General features: G+C 47.2%; 3 protein-coding genes across 4 annotated transcripts; 1 reads left to right on the top strand and 2 right to left on the bottom strand.

Moving 5' to 3' along the window:
• The first annotated feature begins 1774 nt into the window (after positions 1 to 1774).
• Positions 1775 to 8123, top strand: PSENEN (presenilin enhancer, gamma-secretase subunit). 2 transcript variants are annotated; one of them, XM_086864950.1, is made up of 5 exons: positions 1775 to 2314; positions 2860 to 2920; positions 5094 to 5198; positions 7650 to 7830; positions 8055 to 8123. In XM_086864950.1, exons 2-4 carry the CDS (start codon positions 2860 to 2862, stop codon positions 7787 to 7789), a joined length of 306 nt encoding a protein of 101 aa, XP_086721076.1. In that variant the 5' UTR covers positions 1775 to 2314; the 3' UTR covers positions 7790 to 7830; positions 8055 to 8123. The 2 variants fall into 2 exon arrangements, with proteins under 2 accessions (XP_086721076.1, XP_086721077.1); XM_086864951.1 differs by having other exon boundaries at positions 1885 to 2314; positions 8058 to 8123.
• LIN37 (lin-37 DREAM MuvB core complex component) lies at positions 8124 to 27055 on the bottom strand. The gene is made up of 10 exons (XM_086864952.1): positions 27021 to 27055; positions 26849 to 26905; positions 22896 to 22965; positions 18978 to 19028; positions 18845 to 18874; positions 15005 to 15087; positions 12702 to 12829; positions 11720 to 11830; positions 9504 to 9577; positions 8124 to 8488 (listed from the first exon to the last, which is right to left on the bottom strand). The coding sequence occupies exons 2-10, from the start codon at positions 26877 to 26879 to the stop codon at positions 8407 to 8409; spliced, it is 660 nt and encodes a 219-aa protein (XP_086721078.1). The 5' UTR covers positions 26880 to 26905; positions 27021 to 27055; the 3' UTR covers positions 8124 to 8406.
• On the bottom strand, positions 15092 to 16174 carry LOC147648997 (uncharacterized; the record flags this gene model as incomplete). Its single annotated transcript, XM_086864958.1, has 1 exon — positions 15092 to 16174. A coding segment is annotated over one exon (1083 nt), but the record flags the coding sequence as incomplete, so codon positions are not given.
• Positions 27056 to 27064: the final 9 nt, after the last annotated feature.

Here is a 27064-nt window from a genome sequence, read left to right as displayed (position 1 = left end):
ATCCTGAAAAATTTCCCCAAAAAATCAAAAAAAATTCCCCAAAAATTCCCCAAAAATTCCCCCACAAAATTCCCCCCAAAATTCCCAAAAACCTCCCCAAAAATTTCCCAAAAAATTCCAAAAAAATACCCAAAAATTTTCAAGAAAATTCCTCAAAAATTCCCAAAAAATTCCCCAAAATTTCCCCCAAAATTCCCGGAAAATTAAAAAAAAAATTCCTCAAAAATTCCCAAAAACTTCCCCCAAAAAATCCCCCAAAATTCCCCTAAAAATCGCAAAAAATTCCCCCAAAATTTCCAAAAAAATTCCTCAAAAATTTCCCAAAAAATTCCTGAAATATTTCCCCAAATATTCCCCAAAAACTCCTCAAAAATTCCTCAAATATTCCCAGAAAATTCCCCCCAAAACTCCAAAAAAATTCCCCCCAAAATTCCCAAAAACCTCCCCAAAAATTTCCCAAAAAATTCCAAAAAAATACCCAAAATTTCCAAGAAAATTCCTCAAAAATTCCAAAAAAATTCCCCCAAAATTCCACCAAAAATCGCAAAAAATTCCCCCAAAATTTCCAAAAAATTCCTGAAAAATTTCCCCAAAAAATAAAAAAAAATTCCCCAAAAACTCCTCAAAAATTCCCCCAAAATTTCCCCCCAAAATTCCCAAAAACCTCCCCAAAAATTTCCCAAAAATTTCCAAAAAAATACCCAAAAATTTTCAAGAAAATTCCTCAAAAATTCCCAAAAAATTCCCCAAAATTTCCCCCGAAACTTCCCAAAAAATCCCCCAAAATTCCCGGAAAATTAAAAAAAAATTCCTCAAAAATTCCCAAAAACTTCCCCAAATAATCCCCCAAAAATCGCAAAAAATTCCCCAAAATTTCCAAAAAAATTCCCAAAAAATTCCCCAAAAACTCCTCAAAAATTCCCAGAAAATTCCCCCCAAAATTCCAAAAAAATTCCCCCAAAATTCCCAAAAACCTCTCCAAAAATTTCCCAAAAAATTCCAAAAAAACACCCAAAAATTTTCAAGAAAATTCCTCAAAAATTTCCCCAAAAATTCCCAAAGAAAATCCAAAAACTTTTCCCCAAAATTCCCCCAAAAATTCCCAAACAATTCAAAAAATTCCCCAAAAATTCTCCAAAAATTCCCAAAAACTTTCCAAAAAATTCAAAAAATTCCTGGAAAATTCCCAAAAACTTCCTCAAAAACTTCCCAAAATCTTCCACAAAAAATTCATAAAAAATTCCTAAAAAATTTTTAAAAAATCCAAAAAATTCCCAAAAACCTCCCCAAAAAATTCCCCCCCAAAATCATCAAAATCCCCAAATTCCAGCAGAATTCCAACCCTGGAAATTCCCAAATCCCCCTCAGGATTTCCAAATTCCAGCTTGGGATACCCCAAATTCCCAAAATTCCCAAAATTGCGACTCCAGGGTCTCCAAATTCCCCCAAAATTCCAATCCCGGGACCCCTCAAAATGAACCGGAAACCCCAAAATTCCCGCGGTTCCCGCCAGAATTCCCAAATCCCGCCCGGAATGACCCAAAATTCCTGAAAATTCCCCCAAATCCCCCCCGGAATGGGCGCGAACGGTCCTGGATGACGTCATGGGGGGGCGGGGGGCTATGCGGGCGCTGATTGGTCAGTGAGGGGAGCGAACGGGCGGCGCTGATTGGTCAGTGTGGGGAACCAACGGGCGGCGCTGATTGGTCAGTGAGGGGAGCGAACGGGCGGCGCTGATTGGTCAGTGTGGGGAACCAACGGGCGGCGCTGATTGGTCAGTGTGCGGAACCAACGGGCGGCGCTGATTGGTCAGTTACGAGACCGAACGGGTGGTACTGATTGGTCAGTGAGGGGAGCGAACGGGTGGCGCTGATTGGCTGCAGTCAAGTGGGCGGGGCCTTATGCGGAAGTAGCGAGCGCCGCGCTCCCAGTTCACCCCAGTAACAACCAGCGACCCTCCCAGTGCTCCCAGTTTGTCCCAGTTCCCTCCCAGTTTGTCCCAGTTCCCTCCCAGTTTGTCCCAGTTCCCTCCCAGTTCCCTCCCAGTGCTCCCAGTTCCTTCCCAGTTCCTCCCAGTGCTCCCAGTTTGTCCCAGTTCCCTCCCAGTTTGTCCCAGTTCCCTCCCAGTTCCCTCCCAGTTCCCTCCCAGTTTGTCCCAGTTCCCTCCCAGTTCCCCGCCAGTCCCCGAACTCTCGCGATGTTTCCTCCTCCCGCGCGCTGCGGGCTCCCCGCCGATGGGAGGAAATGACGTCAGGAGGCGGGGCGGAAGTGACGTCAGGAGCCAGGAAGCGGCGGCGGCAGCGCGGGAGCCGCGGTGAGAACTGGGGCGAACTGGGATGGACTGGGACAAACTGGGAGGGACTGGGATGGACTGGGAGGGGACTGGGATGGACTGGGATGGACTGGGAGGGACTGGGAGGGACTGGGATGGACTGGGATGGACTGGGAGGGAACTGGGATGGACTGGGAGGGGACTGGGAGGGGACTGGGATGGACTGGGAGGGACTGGGATGGACTGGGATAAACTGGGATGAACCGGGAGTTGTTACTGGGGTAGACTGGGAGTTACTGGGATGAACTGGAAGCGATACTGGGATGAACTGGTTTGAACTGGTTCATACTGGTTTGGACCGGTTTAAACTGGTTTGGACTGGTTTATACTGGTCCGTACTGGTCCATACTGGTCCATACTGGTTTAAACTGGTCCATACTGGTCCGTACTGGTCCGTACTGGTCCGTACTGGTCCATACTGGTCCATACTGGTCCATACTGGTCCGTACTGGTCCATACTGGTTTGAACTGGTTTGAACTGGTCCATACTGGTCCATACTGGTCTGTACTGGTTTTTACTGGTGCAGATGAACCTGGAGCGCGTCTCCAACGAGGAGAAGCTGGAGCTGTGCCGGAAATATTACCTGGGTGAGTGACCAGAGTGACCCTGAGTGACCCTGAGTGACCCTGAGTGACCCCGAGTGACCTCTGAGTGACCTCTGAGTGACCCTGAGTGACCCTGAGTGACCCTGAGTGACCGCTGAGTGACCACTGAGTGACCCTGAGTGACCCTGAATGACCCTGAGTGACCCTGAGTGACCCTGAGTGACCCTGAGTGACCCCTGAGTGACCCTGAGTGACCCCTGAGTGACCCCTGAGTGACCCTGAGTGACCCTGAGTGACCCTGAGTGACCCTGAGTGACCTCTGAGTGACCCTGAGTGACCCTGAGTGACCCTGAGTGACCCTGAGTGACCCCTGAGTGACCCTGAGTGACCCCTGAGTGACCCTGAGTGACCCCTGAGTGACCCTGAGTGACCCTGAGTGACCCTGAGTGACCCCTGAGTGACCCTGAGTGACCCCTGAGTGACCCCTGAGTGACCGGAGTGACCCTGAGTGACCCTGAGTGACCCTGAGTGACCCTGAGTGACCCTGAGTGACCCTGAGTGACCCCTGAGTGACCCCTGAGTGACCCCTGAGTGACCCTGAGTGACCCTGAGTGACCCCTGAGTGACCCCTGAGTGACCACTGAGTGACCCTGAGTGACCACTGAGTGACCCTGAGTGACCCTGAGTGACCACTGAGTGACCCTGAGTGACCCTGAGTGACCCTGAGTGACCCTGAGTGACCCCTGAGTGACCCCTGAGTGACCCTGAGTGACCCTGAGTGACCCCTGAGTGACCCCTGAGTGACCCTGAGTGACCAGAGTGACCCCTGAGTGACCCTGAGTGACCCTGAGTGACCCCTGAGTGACCCTGAGTGACCCTGAGTGACCCTGAGTGACCCTGAGTGACCCTGAGTGACCACTGAGTGACCCTGAGTGACCCTGAGTGACCCTGAGTGACCCTGAGTGACCCTGAGTGACCCCTGAGTGACCCCTGAGTGACCCTGAGTGACCCTGAGTGACCCCTGAGTGACCCCTGAGTGACCCTGAGTGACCAGAGTGACCCCTGAGTGACCCTGAGTGACCCTGAGTGACCCCTGAGTGACCCTGAGTGACCCTGAGTGACCCTGAGTGACCCTGAGTGACTGTTGGTGGTCGTGGTGTGTCCAGGTGTATTTTTACCTGTCCCAGGTGTGTTCAGGTGTTGTTTACCTGTCCCAGGTGTGTTCAGGTGTTGTTTACCTGTCCCAGGTGTGTTCAGGTGTTGTTTACCTGTCCCAGGTGGGTTCAGGTGTATTTTTACCTGTCCCAGGTGTGTTCAGGTGTATTTTTACCTGTCCCAGGTGTATCCCAGGTGTATTTTTACCTGTCCCAGGTGTATCCCAGGTGTATTTTTACCTGTCCCAGGTGTATCCCAGGTGTATTTTTACCTGTCCCAGGTGTATCCAGGTGTATCCCGGGTGTGTTGTTTACCTGTCCCAGGTGTGTCCAGGTGTGTTCAGGTGTTGTTTACCTGTCCCAGGTGTGTTCAGGTGTTGTTTACCTGTCCCAGGTGTACCCAGGTGCATTTTTACCTGTCCCAGGTGTGTTGTTTACCTGTCCCAGGTGGGTTCAGGTGTTGTTTACCTTTCCCAGGTGTATCCCAGGTGTATTTTTACCTGTCCCAGGTGTGTTCAGGTGTTGTTTACCTGTCCCAGGTGTATCCAGGTGTATCCCAGGTGTGTTCAGGTGTTGTTTACCTGTCCCAGGTGTATCCAGGTGTATCCCAGGTGTGTTCAGGTGTTGTTTACCTGTCCCAGGTGTATCCCAGGTGTATCCCAGGTGTCTCCAGGTGTGTTGTTTACCTGTCCCAGGTGTGTTCAGGTGTTGTTTACCTGTCCCAGCTGTGTTCAGGTGTATCCCAGGTGTGTTCAGGTGTTGTTTACCTGTCCCAGGTGTGTTCAGGTGTATTTTTACCTGTCCCAGGTGTGTTGTTTACCTGTCCCAGGTGTGTTCAGGTGTTGTTTACCTGTCCCAGGTGTATCCAGGTGTATTTTTACCTGTCCCAGGTGGGTTCAGGTGTGTCCAGGTGTGTTCAGGTGTATTTTTACCTGTCCCAGGTGGGTTCAGGTGTATCCAGGTGTGTTCAGGTGTGTTCAGGTGTTGTTTACCTGTCCCAGGTGTGTTCAGGTGTATCCAGGTGTGTCCAGGTGTGTTCAGGTGTTGTTTACCTGTCCCAGGTGGGTTCCTGCTGTTGCCGTTCCTGTGGTTGGTGAACGTGGTTTGGTTTTTCCGGGAGGCGTTCCTGGCCCCGCCCTTCGGGGAACAGCCGCGCATCAAACGCTGTGAGCGGCCGGAACAGCCGGAATTCCGGAAAATTCCAGGGGATTCCGGGGGATTCCGGGGAATTCTGGGGAATTCCGGAAAATTCCGGGGGATTCCGGGAGATTCCGGGAGATTCCGGGAAAATTTGGGGTTTTGGGGGGGAATTCTGGGGGGATTTGGGGAAATTTGGGGGGGATTTGGGGAAATTTGGGAATTTTGGGGAAATTTTGGGGGGATTTGGGGAAATTTGGGGGAATTTTGGGGGAAATTTGGGAATTTTGGGGGGAAATTTTGGGGGGATTTGGGGAAATTTGGGAATTTTGGGGGGGATTTGGGGGAATTTTGGGAGTTTTGGGAGGAATTTGGGGAGTTTGGGAGGGATTTGGGTGGAATTTTTTGGGGATTGGGGGAAATCCGAGGGGGATTTTTGGGAAAATCGGGAATTTTGGGAAAATTTGGGAGATTCGGGGGCGAATTTGGGGAAATTCGGGGGGATTTTGGGAAAATTGGGAAAATTTGGGGAAGTTTTGGGAATTTGGGAGGGATTTGGGTGGAATTTTTGGGGATTGGAGGAAATTTGGGGGGGATTTGGGGAAATTTGGGACTTTTCGGGTCGATATTTTGATTTTTTGGGGTCATTTTGGGTGAATTTGGGGCTGTTTGAGGGGATTTGGGCAGTTTTGGGGTGAATTCTGGGGATTTTGGGTGAATTTTGGGGTGAATCGAAGCAATTTTGGGTTATTTTGGGTGGGATTTGGGGATTTGGGGGTTGAGTTTGGAGAGGATTTTGAGGAAATTGAAGATTTTGGGGTTTTTTTCTGGTTGATTTTTGGGCAATTTTGGGGGGAAATTTTGGGGATTTCTGGGCAAATTTTGGGGGATTTTGGGGCTGATTTGGAGCTGGTTTTGGGGTGATTTTGGGGTAATTCTGGGTGATTTTGGGGCTGATTTTTGGGGAGATTTTGGGCTGATTTTGGGGTGATTTTGGGTGATTTTGGGGCTGATTTTTGGGTTGATTTGGGGGGTTTTTCGGTGGTTTTTGGGGGTTGTTTTGGGCTGATTTTGGGGTGACTTTGGGCTGATTTTGGGGTGTTTTGGGTTGTTTTTGGGGGTGATTTTGGGCCGATTTTGGGTGTTTTGAGGACGGATTTTTGGGCTGTTTTTGGGCTGATTTTGGGTTTTTTTGGGGGTGTTCAGGACTGGTTTTTGGGGTGATTTTGGGTTTTTTTGGGCTGTTTTGGGGTGATTTTGGGGCTGATTTTTGGGTTGTTTTGGGGTGATTTTGGGGTTTTTTGGCTGTTTTTGGGTTGTTTTTGGGCTGATTTTGGGGTAATTTTGGGGTAATTCTGGGTGATTTTGGGGCTGATTTTTGGGTTGATTTGGGGGTTTTTCGGTGGTTTTTGGGGGTTTTGAGGACTGGTTTTGGGATGATTTTGGGATGATTTTGGGGGTGTTTTGGGTTGTTTTTGGAGCTGGATTTGGGTTGTTTTGGGCTGTTTTTGGGGGTGATTTTGGGGCTAATTTTGGGGTGATTTTGGGCTGGTTTTGAGCTGTTTTTGGGTTGATTTTTGGGCTGTTTTGGGGTGATTTTGGGGCTGATTTTGGGGCTGATTTTGGGTTTTTTCGGGCAGTTTTGGATTGATTTTGGGTTGATTTTGGGGCTGATTTTTGGGGCAGAGTTGGGTTGATTTTGGGTTTTTTTGGCTGATTTTGGGTTGATTTTGGGGCTGATTTTGGGGCTGATTTTGGGCATTTTTGGGGGTGATTTTGGGTTGATTTGGGGTTTTTACAGGCGGTTTTGGATTGATTTTGGGTTGATTTTGGGGGGTTTTGGGGCAGTTTTTGGCTGATTTTGGGGCTGATTTTGGGTTGATTTTGGGCTAATTTTGGTGCTGATTTTGGGCATTTTTGGGGGTGATTTTGGGTTGATTTTGGGGTTTTTTTGGGCTGTTTTGGATTGATTTTGCGGCTGATTTTGGGCATTTTTGGGGCTGATTTTGGGGCTGATTTTGGGCTGATTTGGGGCATTTTTGGGGCTGATTTTGGGGCTGATTTGGGGCATTTTTGGGGCTGATTTTGGGTTTTTTCGGGCTGTTTTGGATTGATTTTGGGTTGATTTTGGCTGATTTTGGGGCAGTTTTTGGGCTGATTTTGGGGCTGATTTTGGGGGTGATTTTTGGGGGTGATTTTGGGCTGATTTTGGGTTGATTTGGGGTTGATTTTGGGGCTGATTTTTGGGGGTGATTTTGGTTTGATTTTGGGAAGTTTTGGCTGATTTTTGGGGGTGATTTTGGGTTGATTTTGGGGGGTTTTGGGGCAGTTTTTGGGTTGATTTTGGGCTGATTTTTGGGGGTGATTTTGGGTTGATTTTGGGGGGTTTTGGGGCAGTTTTTGGGGGTGATTTTGGGTTGATTTTGGGGGGTTTTGGGGCAGTTTTTGGGCTGATTTTGGCCGTTTCCGTCTCCTCGCAGACGTGCTGCGCTCGGCCGTGGGCGCGGCGCTCTGGGGGCTGGGCCTGGGCGTGTGGGTGGGGCTGTTCCAGAGCCGCCGCAGCCAATGGGGAGCGCTGGGCGACGCCCTCAGCTTCACTCAGCCAATGGGAGAGCCCTGAGCCGGGGCGGGGCTGCCCGCGGCCAATGGGAGAGCAGCAAGGTGAGGGTGGGGCCACAACCAGCCAATGGGAGAGGGCGGGAGCGGGGCATGGTTGTTTCAGCCAATGGGAGGGCAGGGAGGGGCTGAGATCGGCCAATGGGAAAAGGCTCTGAGCAGCCAATGGGAGAGCTGGAAATTAGCATTAGGACTAACCCTGACCAATAGAAAGCCAAAGGGGGCGTGGCCTCGCCGCTCTTGACCCCTCCCCTTCTCTCCCCACACAGCAGCGATGATGTCACCGCCGGGAAGCCCCGCCCCTTTTCCCCCAAATAAAGGCACTGACCACACCCAAATATGGAAATTTCTTTATTGGGGTGGGCGTGGTCACGGTGGGTGTGGCCTATGATGGACAGGGGTGGGCGTGGCCATGATGGGTGTGACCGTAGTGGGCATGGCCAGGTTGGGCATGGCCGTTGTGGGCGTGGCCATGGTCAGGGCGTGGCCAGGGTAGGTGTGATCATAGTGGGCGTGGCCACAGTGGGCGTGGCCGTGGTACGGGCAGGGTGGACACGGTCAGGATGGGTGTGGCCAAGGTGGGCGTGGCCATGGTGGGCGTGGCCCGGGGTGGGCGTGTCATCACTGTCTCTCGTAGATGATGCGCAGCAGCCTCAGGCTGGGGCCGTAGCGCTGCTGCTGCCGCTGCGCCGCCTCCCGCCACCTGCCGGACCAGTACGGACCAGTATAAACCAGTATGAACCGGTACAAACCAGTACAAACCAGTACAGACCAGTACAGACCAGTATAAACCAGTACGGACCAGTATAGACCAGTACGGACCAGTATGAACCGGTACGGACCAGTAAAAACCAGTACAAACCAGTACAGACCAGTATGAACTGATACGGGCCAGTACAAACCAGTACAAACCAGTACAAACCAGTACGGACCAGTATAGACCAGTGTGAACCGGTACAAACCAGTACAGACCAGTATAAACCAGTACGGACCAGTACAAACCAATACGGACCAGTACAGACCAGTATAAACCAGTATGGACCAGTATAGACCAGTATGAACCGGTACGGACCAGTTCAGACCAGTATAAACCAGTACAGACCAGTATCAAGCGGTATTGACCGGTACCGACCAGTATAAACCAGTATGGACCGGTACCAACCAGTACGGACCAGTATCAAGTGGTACAAACCAGTATAAGCCAGTATGAACCGGTACAGACCAGTACGGACCAGTATCAACCAGTATAAACCAGTATGGTCCAGTATGAACCGGTATGGACCAGTATAAACCAGTATGAACCGGTACAGACCAGTACGGACCAGTATCAACCAGTACAAACCAGTATAAACCAGTATGAACCGGTACAGACCAGTACGGACCAGTATCAACCAGTATAAACCAGTAGAGCCCAACATAAACCAGTACGGACCAGTACAGACCAGTATCAACCAGTATGAACCGCTACAAACCAGTACAAACCAGTACAAACCAGTACAAACCAGTACGAACCAGTACGAACCAGTACGAACCAGTATGAACCAGTATGAACAGGTACACACCAGTCTAAACCAGTACAGACCGGTATGAACCAGTATAAACCAGTATAAACCGGTACAGACCAGTGAAGACTGATACAGACCAGTTCAAACCAGTTCAAACCAGTTCAAACCGGTTCAAACCAGTTCAGGCCCCCCCAGTCCGTCCCAGTCTCTCACCGCTGCCGCACTCGTTTCCACCTGTCCATGTTCTTGTAGATCAGTGACGTAATCGAGGGGGCGGGGTCGAGCACCTGGGCGGGGCCAAAACGGTGACGTCATCAAATGGGCGGGGCCAAGCGGGGCTGGGGGGATGGGGAAATTTGGGGGAAATTTGGGGGAAATTTGGGGTTTTTTGGGGGATTTTTGGGATGTTTTTAAGGGATTTTTGGGATGTTTTTAGGGGATTTTTGGGATGTTTTTAGGGGATTTTTGGGATGTTTTTAGGGGATTTTTGGGATATTTTTAAGGGATTTTTGGGATGTTTTTAAGGGATTTTTGGGATGTTTTTAGGGGATTTTTGGGATATTTTTAGGGGATTTTTGGGATATTTTTAGGGGATTTTTGGGATGTTTTTAAGGGATTTTTGGGATGTTTTTAAGGGATTTTTGGGATGTTTTTAGGGGATTTTTGGGATGTTTTTAGGGAATTTTTGGGATGTTTTTAGGGGATTTTTGGGATGTTTTTAGGGGATTTTTGGGATGTTTTTAAGGGATTTTTGGGATGTTTTTAAGGGATTTTTGGGATGTTTTTAGGGGATTTTTGGGATGTTTTTAAGGGATTTTTGGGATGTTTTTAGGGGATTTTTGGGATGTTTTTAAGGGATTTTTGGGATGTTTTTAAGGGATTTTTGGGATGTTTTTAGGGGATTTTTGGGATGTTTTTAGGGGATTTTTGGGATGTTTTTAAGGGATTTTTGGGATGTTTTTAGGGGATTTTTGGGATGTTTTTAGGGAATTTTTGGGATGTTTCTGGGTTATTTTTGAGGTGTTCTGGGGTATTTTGGGGTTATTTTGAGTGTATTGGGTGATTTTGGGGTGATTTTGGGTGTATTTTGAGGTTATTTTGGGTGTATTTTGAGTGTATTTTGGGTGATTTTGGGGTGATTTTGGGGTGATTTTGTGGTTAGTTTGAGTGTATTTTGGGGTTATTTTTGGGTGTATTTTGGGGTTATTTTGGGTGTATTTTGGGGTGGATTTCGGGGTGATTTTGGGGGTATTTTGTGGCTATTTTGAGTGTATTTTGAGGTTATTCTGGGTGTATTTTGGGGTTATTTGGGGTGATTTTGGGGTTCTTTCGGTGTATTTTGGGGTGTATTTGGGGTTGATTTTAGGGTGTATTTTGGGTGTATTTTGGGGGTATTTTGTGGTTATTTTGAGTGTATTTTGGGGTGATTTTGGGTGTATTTTGTGGTTATTTTGAGTGTATTTTGGGGTGATTTTGGGGTGATTTTGGGGTGTATTTTGGGTGTATTTCGGGGTGATTTTGGGGTGATTTTGTGGTTATTTTGGGTGTATTTCGGGGTGATTTTGGGGTGATTTTAGGGGTATTTTGTGGTTATTTTGGGTGTATTTCGGGGTGATTTGGGGTGATTTTGGGGTGTATTTTGGGGTGTATTTCAGGGTGATTTGGGGTGATTTTGGGGTGTATTTTGGGGTGATTTTGGGGTGTATTTTGGGGTGTATTTCAGGGTGATTTGGGATGATTTTGGGGTGATTTTGGGGGTATTTCGGGGTGATTTGGGGTGATTTTGGGTTGTATTTCGGGGTGATTTTGGGTGTATTTCGGGGTGATTTGGGTTGTATTTCGGGGTGATTTTGGGTGTATTTTGGGGGTATTTTGGGGTGTATTTTGGGGTGTATTTCAGGGTGATTTGGGGTGATTTTGGGGTGTATTTTGGGGGTATTTTGGGGGTATTTTGGGGTGATTTTGGGGTGTATTTTGGGGGTATTTCGGGGTGATTTGGGATGATTTTGGGGTGATTTTGGGGGTATTTCGGGGTGATTTGGGGTGATTTTGGGGGTATTTTGGGGTGATTTGGGGTGTATTTTGGGGTGTATTTTGGGGGTATTTTGGGGTGTATTTTGGGGTGTATTTTGGGTGTATTTCAGGGTGATTTGGGGTGTATTTTGAGGTTATTTTGGGTGATTTGGGGTGATTTTGGGGTGTATTTTGGGGTGTATTTCAGGGTGATTTGGGGTGATTTTGGGGTGTATTTTGGGTGTATTTTGGGGTGATTTTGGGGTGTATTTTGGGGTGTATTTTGGGTGTATTTCAGGGTGATTTGGGGTGTATTTCGGGGTGATTTTGGGTGTATTTTGGGGGTATTTTGGGGTGTATTTTGGGGTGTATTTTGGGTGTATTTCGGGGTGATTTGAGGTGATTTTAGCTCTCACCTGGTCGGGTGGCGCCGCCCCCTCCTCGGGGCCCAGGGGGGAGGGGACCCGCGGGGCCAGGGCGGGGCCGGGTGGGGGCAGGGCCAGAACATCCTCGGCTCCGGGGGGGGCCTGCACCAGAACAGACCAGAATAAACCAGTATAAACCAGTATAAACCAGTATAGACCAGTATAAACCAGTACAGACCAGTACAGACCAGTATAGACCAGTATAAACCAGTACAGACCAGTATAAACCAGTATAGACCAGTATAGACCAGTATAAACCAGTATAGACCAGTACAGACCAGTATAAACCAGTATAAACCAGTACAGACCAGTATAAACCAGTACAGACCAGTACAGACCAGTATAAACCAGTATAAACCAGTATAAACCAGTATAAACCAGTATAGACCAGTATAAACCAGTATAAACCAATATAAACCAGTATAGACCAGTACAGACCAGTACAGACCAGTATAAACCAGTATAAACCAGTATAAACCAGTATAGAACAGTTCATCCCAGTCCCTCCCAGTCCATCCCAGTTCAAACCAAACCCTCCCAGTCCCTCCCAGTTTGTCCCAGTCCCCTCCCAGTTCATCCCAGTTTAAACCAGTCCATCCCAGTCCCTCCCAGTTCCCTTTCAGTTCCCTCCCAGTTCCATCCCAGTTTAAACCAATCTGTCCCAGTCCATCCCAGTCCATCCCAGTCCCCTCCCAGTCCCCTCCCAGTTCCCTCCCAGTTCCCTCCCAGTTCATCCCAGTCCATCCCAGTCCATCCCAGTCCCTCCCAGTCCCTCCCAGTTCATCCCAGTCCATCCCAGTTCATCCCAGTCCCTCCCAGTCCCCTCCCAGTTCCCCCCCAGTCCATCCCAGTCCCCTCCCAGTCCCCTCCCAGTCCCTCCCAGTCCATCCCAGTCCATCCCAGTCCCTCCCAGTCCCCTCCCAGTTCCATCCCAGTCCCCTCCCAGTCCCTCCCAGTTCAAACCAGTGCGGACCTGCTCGGGGGGCGGGCCGGGGGCGGGGCTGTGGCCGATCCAGGCGCGGCACACGGGGTACAGGGGGGTCCCCGCCGGGAACTGCCCCAGCTCCACGCTGCGGTCAAAGAGCCGGATCACGAAGGAGTCTGCGGGAAAAATCACACAGAGCACCCAGAAACGGCCAGAATCGCCCCAAAAACGGCAAAAATCAGCCCGAAACCAGCACAAAATCAGCCGGAATCACATCAAAATACCCCAAATCACCCCTAAACACCCCAAATCACCTCTAAATGACCCGAAATCACCCAAAATCACCCCTAAATGACCCAAAATCACCCCTGAATGACCCAAAATCACCCAAAATCACCCCTGAATCACCCAAAATCACCCCAAATCACCCCTAAATGACCCAAAATCACCCAAACTCACCTCTAAATGACCCAAAATCACCCAAAATCACCCCTGAATCACCCAAAATCACCCCTAAATGACCCAAAATCACCCCAAATGACCCAAAATCACCCCTAAACAACCCCAAATCACCCAAAATCACCCCTAAATGACCCAAAATCACCCCAAATCACCCCTAAATGACCCAAAATCACCCAAACTCACCCCAAACTCACCCCAAATCACCCCTAAATGACCCAAAATCACCCCAAATCACCTCTAAATGATCCAAAATCACCCCAAACGACCCAAAATCACCCAAAATCACCTCTAAATGACCCAAAATCACCCTAAACGACCCAAAATCACCCAAATCACCCCTAAACGACCCTAAATGACCCAAAATCACCCCAAAAACACCCCAAATCACCCCTAAATGACCCAAAATCACCACAAATCACCCCAAATCACCCAAAATCACCCCTAAATGACCCAAAATCACCCAAATCACCCCTAAATGACCCAAAATCACCACAAATCACCCCAAATGACCCAAAATCACCCCTAAATGACCCAAAATCACCCAAACTCACCCCAAAATCACCCAAAATCACCCCTAAATGACCCAAAAACACCCCAAAACTGGCACAAACCGGCCCAAAAATGGCACAAAACACCCCAAAATCACCCCAAATCACCCCTAAATCACCCAAAATCAGCCAAAATCACCCCAAAAATGGCACAAATTGACCCAAAACCACCCAAAATCACCCCAAAAACACCCCTAAATGACACAAAAACACCCCAAAAAACACCCTAAACACCCTAAAAACACCCAAAATCACCCCAAAAACACCCAAAATCATCCCAAAATGACCCAAAACACCTCAAAATCACCCCAAAACCCAGCCCCGATTCCCAATTCCCCGTTTTGGGGTCAGAATTCCCAATTTGGGGTCACAATTCCCATTTTTCCAGCTGCAATTCCCGGTTTTTGGGTGACAATTCCCAATTTTGGGTGACAATTCCCGGTTTTGGGTGACAATTCCGGGTTTTTGGGTGACAATTCCCGGTTTTTGGGTGACAATTCCCGATTTTGGGTCACAATTCCCAATTTTTGGGTTGCAATTCCTGGTTTTTGGGTGACAATTCCCGGTTTTTGGGTCAGAATTCCCAGTTTTGGGTGACAATTCCCGATTTTGGGTGACAATTCCCGGTTTTTGGGTCAGAATTCCCAATTTTGGGTGACAATTCCCAATTTTGGGTCAGAATTCCCAATTTTTGGGCCACAATTCTCAATTTTGGGTCACAATTCCCGGTTTTTGGGTCACAATTCCCAATTTTGGGTGACAATTCCGGGTTTTTGGGTGACAATTCCCGGTTTTTGGGTCACAATTCCCAGATTTTGGGTGACAATTCCGGGTTTTTGGGTGAGAATTCCCAATTTTGGGTGACAATTCCCGGTTTTTGGGTGACAATTCCGGGTTTTTGGGTGACAATTCCAGGTTTTTGGGTGACAATTCCCGGTTTTTGGGTGACAATTCCCGATTTTGGGTGACAATTCCCGATTTTGGGTGACAATTCCCAATTTTGGGTGACAATTCCCAATTTTGGGTGACAATTCCCAATTTTGGGTGACAATTCCGGGTTTTTGGGTCACAATTCCGGGTTTTTGGGCCACAATTCCCGGTTTTTGGGTGACAATTCCCGGTTTTTGGGTGACAATTCCCATTTTTTGGGTGACAATTCCGGGTTTTTGGGTGACAATTCCCGGTTTTTGGGCCACAATTCCGGGTTTTTGGGTGACAATTCCGGGTTTTTGGGTGACAATTCCCGATTCTGGGTGACAATTCCGGGTTTCTGGGTGACAATTCCCGATTTTTGGTGACAATTCCCATTTTTGGGTGACAATTCCCGGTTTTTGGGCTCACTCTGTTTTTGGGGAGGCGGCTCCAGCCCCTCCCCCCCCTCTCTCCTCTTCTTCCGTCGCTGCTGCGGGAATCGCCCGGGCGGCCTGCGGGAAAACACGGAATGCAGGAATCCGGAATGGAGCCTGGGCTGGGGGAAAACACGGAATGCAGGAATCGGGAACGGAGCCTGGGGGAAAACACGGAATGCAGGAATCGGGAACGGAGCCCGGGGGAAAACACGGAATGCAGGAATCGGGAACGGAGCCCGGGGGAAAACACGGAATGCAGGAATCGGGAACGGAGCCCGGGGGAAAACACGGAATGCAGGAATCCGGAACGGAGCCCGGCCTGCGGGAAAACACGGAATGCAGGAATCGGGAACGGAGCCCAGGGGAAAACACGGAATGCAGGAATCGGGAACGGAGCCCGGGGGAAAACACGGAATGCAGGAATCGGGAACGGAGCCTGCGGGAAAACACGGAATGCAGGAATCGGGAACGGAGCCTGCGGGAAAACACGGAATGCAGGAATCGGGAACGGAGCCTGCGGGAAAACACGGAATGCAGGAATCGGGAACGGAGCCTGCGGGAAAACACGGAATGCAGGAATCCGGAACGGAGCCTGCGGGAAAACACGGAATGCAGGAATCGGGAACGGAGCCCGGCCTGCGGGAAAACACGGAATGCAGGAATCGGGAACGGAGCCTGCGGGAAAACACGGAATGCAGGAATCGGGAACGGAGCCCAGGGGAAAACACGGAATGCAGGAATCGGGAACGGAGCCTGGGGGAAAACACGGAATGCAGGAATCGGGAACGGAGCCCGGCCTGGGGGAAAACACGGAATGCAGGAATCGGGAATGGAGCCTGCGGGAAAACACGGAATGCAGGAATCGGGAATGGAGCCTGGGCTGGGGGAAAACACGGAATGCAGGAATCGGGAACGGAGCCTGGGGGAAAACACGGAATGCAGGAATCGGGAACGGAGCCTGGGGGAAAACACGGAATGCAGGAATCCGGAATGGAGCCTGCGGGAAAACACGGAATGCAGGAATCGGGAACGGAGCCCGGCCTGCGGGAAAACACGGAATGCAGGAATCGGGAACGGAGCCTGCGGGAAAACACGGAATGCAGGAATCCGGAATGGAGCCTGGGGGAAAACACGGAATGCAGGAATCGGGAATGGAGCCCGGGAAAACACGGAATGCAGGAATCGGGAATGGAGCCCGGCCTGCGGGAAAACACGGAATGCAGGAATCCGGAACGGAGCCCAGGGGAAAACACGGAATGCAGGAATCGGGAACAGAGCCTGGGGGAAAACACGGAATGCAGGAATCGGGAACGGAGCCTGGGCTGGGGGAAAACACAGAATGCAGGAATCGGGAATGGAGCCCGGCCTGCGGGAAAACACGGAATGCAGGAATCGGGAACGGAGCCCGGGGGAAAACACGGAATGCAGGAATCGGGAACGGAGCCTGCGGGAAAACACGGAATGCAGGAATCCGGAATGGAGCCTGCGGGAAAACACGGAATGCAGGAATCGGGAACGGAGCCTGCGGGAAAACACGGAATGCAGGAATCGGGAATGGAGCCCGGCCTGCGGGAAAACACGGAATGCAGGAATCGGGAACGGAGCCCGGGGGAAAACACGGAATGCAGGAATCGGGAACGGAGCCTGGGGGAAAACACGGAATGCAGGAATCGGGAACGGAGCCTGCGGGAAAACACGGAATGCAGGAATCGGGAACGGAGCCTGGGAGCCTGCGGGAACTTGGGGAATTTCAGGGGAATTTTGGGATTTTTTTGGGGAATTTTTGGGAATTCCAGGGGAATTTTGGGAATTTTAGGGAATTTAGAGAATTTTAGGGAATTTTAGGGGAATTCTGGGAATTTCAGGGGAATTTTAGGAATTTTGGGGGAATTTTAGGAATTTTGGGGAAATTTTAGGGGAATTTTGGGGGAATTTTAGGGAATTTTAGGAATTTTGGGGAAATTTTAGGGGAATTTTGGGGGAATTTTAGGGAATTTTGAGAATTTTAGGGGGAATTTTTGGGAATTTTAGGGGGAATTTGGGGAATTTCAGGGGAATTTCGGGAATTTTGGGGGAATTTTGGGAATTTCAGGGGAATTTCGGGAATTTTGGGGGAATTTTGGGAATTTCAGGGGAATTTCGGGAATTTTGGGAATTTTTGGGGAATTTTAGGGAATTTTGGGGGAATTTTTGGGAATTTCAGGGGAATTTAGGGAATTTTGGCTGAATTTTAGGGGAATTTTGGGAATTTTTTGGAATTTCAGGGGAATTTTGGGGGAATTTTAGGGAATTTTGAGAATTTTAGGGGGAATTTTTGGGAATTTTGGGGGAATTTGGGGAATTTCTGGGGAATTTTGGGGGAATTTTGGGGGAATTTTGGGAATTTCAGGGGAATTTTTGGGAATTTCAGAGAATTTTGGGAATTTTAGGGAGATTTTAGAGAGAATTGGGGGGATTCTGGGAATTCCTGGGAATTTTGGGGGAATTTTGGGAAATTTTAGGTGAATTTGGAGAAATTTTAGGGAGATTTTGGGGGAATTTTTTGGAATTTTAGGGAATTTTGGGGGAATTTTGGGGGAATTTTGTGGGAATTTGGGGGAATTCTTGGGGAATTTTGGGGGAATTTTGGGAATTTTTGTGAATTTTGGGAATTTTGGGGAAATTTTGTGAATTTTAGGGGAATTTTAGGGAATTTTGGGGGAATTTTGAGGGAATTTTGGGGGAATTTTGGGAATTTTGGGGGAACTTTGAGGGAATTTTGGGGGAATTTTGAAGGAATTTTGGGGGAATTTTGGGAGTTTTGGGGAATTTCAGGGGAATTTTGGGAATTTCAGGGGAATTTTGGGAATTTTTGGGAATTTTAGGGAATTTTGAGGTAATTTTGGGGGAATTTTGGGAAATTTTAGGTGAATTTGGAGGAATTTTAGGGAGATTTTGGGAGAATTTTGTGGGAATTTTGGGAATTTTAGGGGAATTTGGGGAATTTTGGGGGAATTTGGGGAATTTTTGGGAATTTCAGGGGAATTTGGGGAATTTCAGGGGAATTTTGGGGGAATTTTGGGAATTTCTGGGAATTTCAAGGGAATTTGGGGGAATTTTAGGGAATTTTGGTGGAATTTTTGGGAATTTCAGGGGAATTTTGGGAATTTCAGGGGAATATTTGGGAATTTTAGGGGGAATTTGGGGGGAATTTCAGGGGAATTTAGGGAATTTTGGTGGATTTTTTGGGAATTTTAGGGGATTTTGGGAATTTTAGGGAGGTTTTTGGGGAATTTTGGGGAATTTGGGGGAATTCTGGGAATTCCTGGGAATTTTGGGGGAATTCCTGGGAATTTTAGGGAATTTGGGGGGAATTTTGGGAATTTTGGGGGAATTTTGAGAATTTTAGGGAGATTTGGGGGGAATTTTGTGGGAATTTTGGGGGAATTTTGGGAATTTTGTGGGAATTTTGGGGGAATTTTGGGAATTTTTGGGAATTCAGGGGAATTTTGGGAATTTCAGGGGAATTTTGGGAATTTTTGGGAATTTTAGGGAATTTTGAGGTAATTTTGGGGGAATTTTGGGAAATTTTAGGTGAATTTGGAGGAATTTTAGGGAGATTTTGGGAGAATTTTGGGGGAATTTTGGGGGAATTTCAGGGGAATTTTGGGAATTTCAGGGGAATTTGGGGAATTTCGTGGGAATTTTAGGGGAATTTTAGGGGAATTTTGGGGGAATTTTGGGGGAATTTTGGGGGAATTTCAGGGGAATTTTGGGAATTTCAGGGGAATTTGGGGAATTTTGTGGGAATTTTGTGGGAATTTTGGGAATTTTGGGAATTCTGTCTCCTCACCTTTTTCCCGGAGCGCTGGGCGAGGCCTCCCTGGAAACCAAAAACAAAATTGGGAATTTTTCTGCTCAGGGAAGGGAATTTTCCCCTCCCCCACCCCCAAATTCCCAAATTTTTTGGGGATTTCCCCCCTTACTTGGCCGGGGGGTCCCCGGGGGCTTTCCCAGGCTCCTCCTCCAGCGGCTCCCTGGAAAATTCCGGAATTTGGGAAGCTCCCAGAAATCTGGGAACTCCCCAGAGATCCCAAAATTCCCCAAAAAACCCCAAAAATTCCCAAAATTCCACCCAGGGAGGGTCCTGGGGATCCCAAAATTCCCTTTGGAAATCCCCAGAAATCCCCCAAAATCCCAAAAATTCCAAATAAACTCCCAAAATTCCCATTAAAACCCCTCAAAATTCCCATTTTGGATCCCAAAATCCCAAAAATTCCAAATAAACTCCCAAAATTCCCTCTAAAACCCCTCAAAATTCCCATTTTGGATCCCAAAATCTCCCAAAATCCCAAAAATTCCAGATAAACTCCCAAAATTCCCATTAAAACCCCTCAAAATTCCCATTTTGGATCCCAAAATCTCCCAAAATCCCAAAAATTCCAAATAAACTCCCAAAATTCCCTCTAAAACCCCTCAAAATTCCCATTTTCCATCCCAGAATTCCCAAAATTCCCGGATTTCTGCCCCAAATCCCCTCTAAAACCCCTCAAAATTCCCATTTTTCCACCCCAAAATTCCCAGATTCCTCCCAAAATTCCAATTAAAACCCCCAAATTCCCTCTAAAACCCCTCAAAATTCCCATTTTGGATCCCAAAATTCCCAAAATTCCCAAAACTCCTCCCAAAATTCCCTCTAAAACCCCTCAAAATTCCCATTTTGGATCCCAGAATTCCCAAAATTCCTCCCCAAATCCCCTCTAAAACCCCTCAAAATTCCCATTTTCCATCCCAGAATTCCCAAATTCCCGGATTCCTGTCCCAAACCCCTCAAAATTCCCATTTTGGATCCCAGAATTCCCCAAATTCCCGGATTTCTGCCCTAAACCCCTCAAAATTCCCGTTTTGGATCCCAAAATCTCCCAGAATTCCCAAAACTCCTCCCAAAATTCCAATTAAAAACCCCAAATTTCCACTAAAACCCCTCAAAATTCCCATTTTCCATCCCAAAATTCCCCAAATTCCTGGATTCCTGCCCCAAATTCCCTCTAAAACCCCTCAAAATTCCCATTTTGGATCTCAGAATTCCCGAAATTCCCGGATTTCTGCCCCAAACTCCCTCTAAAACCCCTCAAAATTCCCAGATTCCTCCCAAAATTCCAATTAAAAACCCCCAAATTCCCATTAAAACCCCTCAAAATTCCCATTTTGGATCCCAAAATTCCCAAAATTCCTCCCCAAATCCCCTCTAAAACCCCTCAAAATTCCCATTTTGGATCCTAAAATCTCCCCAAATTCCCAAAATTCCCAGATTTCTGCCCCAAATTCTCACTAAAACCCCTCAAAATTCCCATTTTTGATCCCAAAATTCCCAAATTCCTGCCCAAATTCCCACTAAAACCCCTCAGAATTCCCATTTTCCATCCCAGAATTCCCAAATTCCCGGATTCCTGTCCCAAACCCCTCAAAATTCCCATTTTCCATCCCAAAATTCCCCAGAATTCCCAGATTTCTGTCCCAAACCCCTCAAAATTCCCATTTTCCATCCCAGAATTCCCCAAATTCCCGGATTTCTGCCCCAAATCCCCTCTAAAACCCCTCAAAATTCCCATTTTTGATCCCAAAATTCCCAAATTCCTCCCCAAATTCCCTCTAAAACCCCTCAAAATTCCCATTTTCAATCCCAGAATTCCCAAATTCCTGGATTTCTGCCCCAAACCCCTCCAGATTCCCATTTTGGATCCCAGAATTCCCGAAATTCCTCCCCAAATTCCAATTAAAACCCCTCAAAATTCCCGTTTGGATCCCAGAATTCCCCAAATTCCTCCCCAAATTCCCTCTAAAACCCCTCCAGATTCCCATTTCCATCCCAGAATTCCCGGATTCCTGCCCCAAACCCCTCCAGATTCCCATTTTGGATCCCAGAACTCCGGGAATTCCGGGATTCCCGCCCCAAACTCCCTCTAAAACCCCTCAAAATTCCCAAATTCCTCCCAAAATTCCAATTAAAACCCCCAAATTCCCTCTAAAACCCCTCAAAATTCCCGTTTTGGATCCCAAAATCTCCCAGAATTCCAAATTCCTCCCAAAATTCCAATTAAATGCCCCCAAATTCCCGTTTTGGATCCCAAAATTCCCAAATTCCTCCCAAAATTCCAATTAAAACCCCCAAATTCCCTTTAAAACCCCTCAAAATTCCCATTTTCCATCCCAAAATTCCCAAAATTCCCGGATTTCTGCCCCAAATTCCCTCTAAAACCCCTCAAAATTCCCATTTTGGATCCCAAAATCCCCAAAATTCCTGGATTCCTGCCCAAATTCCCACTAAAACCCTTTAAAATTCCCAAATTCCTCCCAAAATTCCAATTAAAACCCCTCAAAATTCCCATTTTGGATCCCAGAATTCCCAAAATTCCTCCCCAAATTCCCACTAAAACCCCTCAAAATTCCCATTTTCCATCCCAGAATTCCCCAAATTCCCGGATTTCTGCCCCAAACCCCTCCAGATTCCCATTTTGGATCCCAGAACTCTGGGAATTCCGGGATTCCCGCCCCAAACTCCCTCTAAAACCCCTCAAAATTCCCAAATTCCTCCCAAAATTCCAATTAAAACCCCCAAATTCCCATTAAAACCCCTCAAAATTCCCATTTTGGATCCCAAAATTCCCAAAATTCCTCCCCAAATCCCCTCTAAAACCCCTCAAAATTCCCATTTTGGATCCTAAAATCTCCCAAAATTCCCAAAATTCCCGGATTTCTGCCCCAAATTCCCTCTAAAACCCCTCAAAATTCCCATTTTGATCCCAGAATTCCCCAAATTCCTCCCCAAACTCCCTCTAAAACCCCTCAAGATTCCCGTTTCCATCCCAGAATTCCCGGATTTCTGCCCCAAACCCCTCAAAATTCCCGTTTGGATCCCAGAACTCCGGGAATTCCGGGATTCCCGCCCCAAATTCCCATTAAAACCCCTCAAAATTCCCATTTTCCATCCCAGAATTCCCAAAATTCCCGGATTTCTGTCCCAAACTCCCTCTAAAACCCCTCAAAATTCCCATTTTCCATCCCAAAATCCCCCAAAATCCCAAAAATTCCAAATAAACTCCCAAAATTCCCATTGAAACCCCTCAAAATTCCCATTTTGGATCCCAAACTCCTCCCAAAATCCCAAAAATTCCAAATAAACTCCCAAAATTCCCTCTAAAACCCCTCAAAATTCCCATTTTTTGTCCCAAAATTCCCGGATTTCTGCCCCAAATCCCCTCTAAAACCCCTCAAAATTCCCATTTTGGATCCCAGAATTCCCCAAATTCCTGGATTCCTGCCCGAATTCCCACTAAAACCCCTTAAAATTGCCAAATTCCTCCCAAAATTCCAATTAAAACCCCTCAAAATTCCCATTTCCATCCCAGAATTCCCCAAATTCCCGGATTCCTGCCCCAAATCCCCTCTAAAACCCCTCAAAATTCCCATTTTGGATCCCAAAATTCCCAAAATTCCCAAAACTCCTCCCAAAATTCCCACTAAAACCCCTCAAAATTCCCATTTTCCGTCCCAGAATTCCCCAAATTCCTGGATTTCTGTCCCAAACTCCCTCTAAAACCCCTCAAAATTCCCATTTTTCGTCCCAAAAATTCCCGGATTCCTGCCCCAAACCCCTCCAGATTCCCATTTTGCATCCCAGAACTCCGGGAATTCCCGGATTTCTGCCCCAAACCCCTCAAAATTCCCATTTTGGATCCCAGAATTCCCGGATTTCTGCCCCAAACCCCTCCAGATTCCCATTTTGGATCCCAGAATTCCCCAAATTCCCGGATTTCTGCCCCAAATTCCCTCTCAAACCCCTCCAGATTCCCATTTTGGATCCCAGAACTCCGGGAATTCCGGGATTCCCGCCCGGCTCCCACCTGGGCCCGCGCTGCAGGAGCTGCTCCAGGACGGCGTCGAGACGTCGCCGCGCCGCCGCCGCCTCCAGCTCTGCCAAATTCGGGAACAATTCTTTGGGAATTCTTTGGGAATTCTTGGGAATTCCAGGAGATTTGGGGAGGATTGCAGGGAAATTTCAGGAATTTTGTGGGATTTAAGGAATTTTTGGGATTTTTCAGGGGAATTTCAGGAATTTTTGGGGAATTTGGGGGTTCCAGGGTCCAGCTCTGGCAAATTCGGGAATTCTTTGGGAATTCTTGGGAATTCTTGAGGAATTCCAGGAGATTTGGGGAGGATTGCAGGGAAATTTCAGGAATTTTTGGGATTTTTTGGGGGGATTTAAGGAATTTTTTGGGAATTTGGGGGTTCCAGGGTCCAGCTCTGGGAAATTTCTGGGAATTTTTGGGGAATTTGAGGAGATTTGGGAAGGATTTGAGGGAAATTTCAGGAATTTGGGGGGATTTGGGGGGAATTTAAGGAATTTTTTGGGATTTTTTGGGGGGATTTAAGGAATTATTTGGGAATTTGGGGGTTCCAGCGTTCAGTTCTGGGAAATTTCTGGGAATTTTTTGGGAATTTGTGGAGATTTGGGAAGGATTGGAGGGAAATTTCAGGAATTTTGGGGGATTTTGGGTGGAATTTAAGGAATTGTTTGGGAATTTTGGGGGGATTGAAGAAATTTTTGGGAATTTGGGGGTTCCAGGCTTCAGTTCTGAGAAATTTCTGGGAATTTTTTGGGAATTTGTGGAGATTTGGGAAGGATTGGAGGGAAATTTCAGGAATTTTGGGGGATTTTGGGGGAAATTTAAGGAATTTTTGGAGGGATTTAAAGAATTTTTAGGAATTTTGGGAGGATTTAAGGAATTTTTTGGGAATTTGGAAGGAATTGGAGGAGATTTGGGAAGGATTTGAAGGAAATTTCAGGAATTTGGGGGGATTTGGGGGGAATTTAAGGAATTTTTTGGGATTTTTGGGGCGGATTTAAGGAATTATTTGGGAATTTGGGGGTTCCAGGGTTCAGTTCTGGGAAATTTCTGGGAATATTTTGGGAATTTGTGGAGATTTGGGAAGGATTTGAGGGAAATTTCAGGAATTTGGGGGGATTTGGGGAGGATTTTAGGAATTTTTGGGGATTTTTTGGGGGGATTTAAGGAATTTTTGGGAATTTGGGGGTTCCAGGCTCCAGCTCTGGGAAATTCGGGAATTCTTTGGGAATTCTTGGGAATTCTTTGGGAATTCTTGGGAATTCTTGGGGAATTCCAGGAGATTTGGGGAGGATTGCAGGGAAATTTCAGGAATTTTTGGAGGAATTTCCGGAATTTTTGGGATTTTTTGGGGGCATTTAAGGAATTTTGGGGAGATTTAAGGAATTTTTGGGGAATTTGGGGGTTCCAGGGTTCAGTTCTGGGAAATTTCTGGGAATTTTTTGGGAATTTGTGGAGATTTGGGAAGGATTTGAGGGAAATTTCAGGAATTTGGGGGGATTTTGGGGGGAATTTAAGGAATTTTTTGGGATTTTTTGGGGAGATTTAAGGAATTTTTGGGGAATTTGGGGGTTCCAGGGTTCAGTTCTGGGAAATTTCTGGGAATTTTTGGGGAATCTGTGGAGATTTGGGAAGGATTGGAGGGAAATTTCAGGAATTTTGGGGGATTTTGGGGAGGATTTAAGGAATTTTTGGAGGGGGATTTAAGGAATTTTTGGGATTTTTTGGGGGGATTTAAGGAATTTTTGGGGAATTTGGGGGTCCCAGGGTTCAGTTCTGGGAAATTCGGGAATTCTTTGGGAATTCTTTGGGAACTTTTTGGAAAACTGAGGAGATTTGGGGAGGATTGCAGGGAAATTTCCGGAATTTTTGGAGGGATTTCCGGAATTTTTGGGATTTTTTGGGGGGGATTTCAGGAATTTTTGGGGAATTTGAGGGTTCCAGGGTTTAGTTCTGGGAAATTTCTGGGAATTCTTTGGGAAATCCAGGAGATTTGGGAAGGATTTGAGGGAAATTTCAGGAATTTTTGGAGGGATTTAAGGAATTTTTGGGATTTTTCAGGGGAATTTCAGGAATTTTTGGGGAATTTGGGGGTTCCAGGCTCCAGCTCTGGGAAATTCGGGAATTCTTTGGGAATTCTTGGGGAATTCTTGGGGAATTCTTTGGGAATTCCAGGAGATTTGGCAAGGATTGCAGGGAAATTTCAGGAATTTTTGGAGGGATTTGGGGAGGATTGTAGGAATTTTGGGGGGGGATTTCAGGAATTTTGGGGACTTTTGGAGGGATTTAAGGAATTTTTGGGATTTTTTGAGGGGGATTTCAGGAATTTTTTTGGAATTTGGGGGTTCCAGGGTTCAGCTCTGGGAAATTTGGGAATTCTTTGGCAATTCTTTGGGAATTCTTTGGGAATTATTTGGAAATTTGTGGAGATTTGGGAAGGATTGGAGGGAAATTTCAGGAATTTTGGGGGATTTGGGGAGGATTTAAGGAATTTTTGGGGGGGATTTAAGGAAATTTTGGGATTTTTGGGGGGAATTTAAGGAATTTTGGGGGGATTTAAGGAATTTTTGGGGAATTTGAGGGTTCCAGGGTTCAGTTCTGGGAAATTTCTGGGAATATTTTGGGAATTTGTGGAGATTTGGGAAGGATTGGAGGGAAATTTCAGGAATTTTGGGGAATTTGGGGAGGATTTTATGAATTTTTGAGGGGGATTTAAGGAATTTTTGGGAATTTGGGGGGGATTTAAGGAATTTTTGGGGAATTTGGGGGTTCCAGGCTTCAGTTCTGGGAAATTTCTGGGAATTTTTTGTGAATTTGTGGAGATTTGGGAAGGATTTGAAGGGAATTTCAGGAATTTTGGGGAATTTGGGGAGGATTTTATGAATTTTTGAGGGGGATTTAAGGAATTTTTGGGAATTTTGGGGGGATTTCAGGAATTTTTGGGGAATTTGGGGGTTCCAGGGTCCAGCTCTGGGAAATTCGAGAATTCTTTGGGAATTCTTTGGGAATTATTTGGAAATTTGTGGAGATTTGGGAAGGATTGGAGGGAAATTTCAGGAATTTTGGGGGATTTGGGGAGGATTTAAGGAATTTTTGGGGGGGATTTAAGGAAATTTTGGGATTTTTGGGGGGGATTTAAGGAATTTTTGGGATTTTGGGGGGAATTTAAGGAATTTTGGGGGGATTTAAGGAATTTTTGGGGAATTTGGGGGTTCCAGGGTCCAGCTCTGGGAAATTTCTGGGAATTTTTTGGAAAACTGAGGAGATTTGGGAAGGATTGGAGGGAAATTTCAGGAATTTTGGGGGGATTTAATAAATTATTTGGGAATTTGGGGGTTCCAGGCTTCAGTTCTGGGAAATTTGGGAATTCTTTGGGAATTTGTGGAGATTTGGGAAGGATTTGAGGGAAATTTCAGGAATTTGGGGGGATTTTTGGGGGGGTGGGATCCAGGGGGGAAATTTGGGGAATTTTTGGGAATTGAGAGAAAGATTTTGGGGGAATTTGGGAGAATTTTGCAGGACTTTGGGAATTTTAAGGAATTTGGGAGAAATTTGGGGTCCCAGAGGGGATTTGGGGACAATTTCGGGGGAATTTTTTGGGAATTTGGGGGGTCCTGTGAGGGCTTTCAGAAGGATTTGTGTGGAAATTTGGGAGCTGGGGCTGGATTTGGGGATCTTTATGGATTTCTGGAATATTTGGGAGGAATTTTGGTGAGATTTGGGGAATTCTGGGGGGAATTCGGGGCAATTCCAGGAATATTTTGGGAATTTGGGGAGGGGATTTTTGCTTCCCTGGTGGGGATCTCGGGGGAATTTGGGGTAACTTCGGGTAATCTGTTGGAATTTGGGGATTCCAGGGAGGATTTGGGCGATTCCAGAGGGGATTTGGAAGGAATTTTGGGGTTCTCGGGTTGGATTTTGGGGATTTGAGGGGCTCCGGCCGAGCTCACCTGGCTTCTCCACCTTCACCTTGGCGGCCATCGCCGCTCCGGACGCGTCTCTGGGGTCTGTGAGGGGTGGAGAGGTAACGGAGAATCCCAAAATCCCCCAAAACTTCCAAAAATTCCCAAAAATCCCCCAAAATCTCCTCAAATTCTCCCGAAATCCGCGACCCCCCCTCACCGCCGCCCTCAGCCGCCGCCGCTTCCCGCCTTCCCCCGGCGCCG

This window comes from Cyanistes caeruleus, chromosome 28 (genome assembly GCF_971803275.1).
Source record: "Cyanistes caeruleus chromosome 28, bCyaCae1.hap1.1, whole genome shotgun sequence".
NCBI lineage: Eukaryota > Metazoa > Chordata > Aves > Passeriformes > Paridae > Cyanistes > Cyanistes caeruleus.
This window is presented reverse-complemented; position numbering and strand designations above follow the sequence as displayed.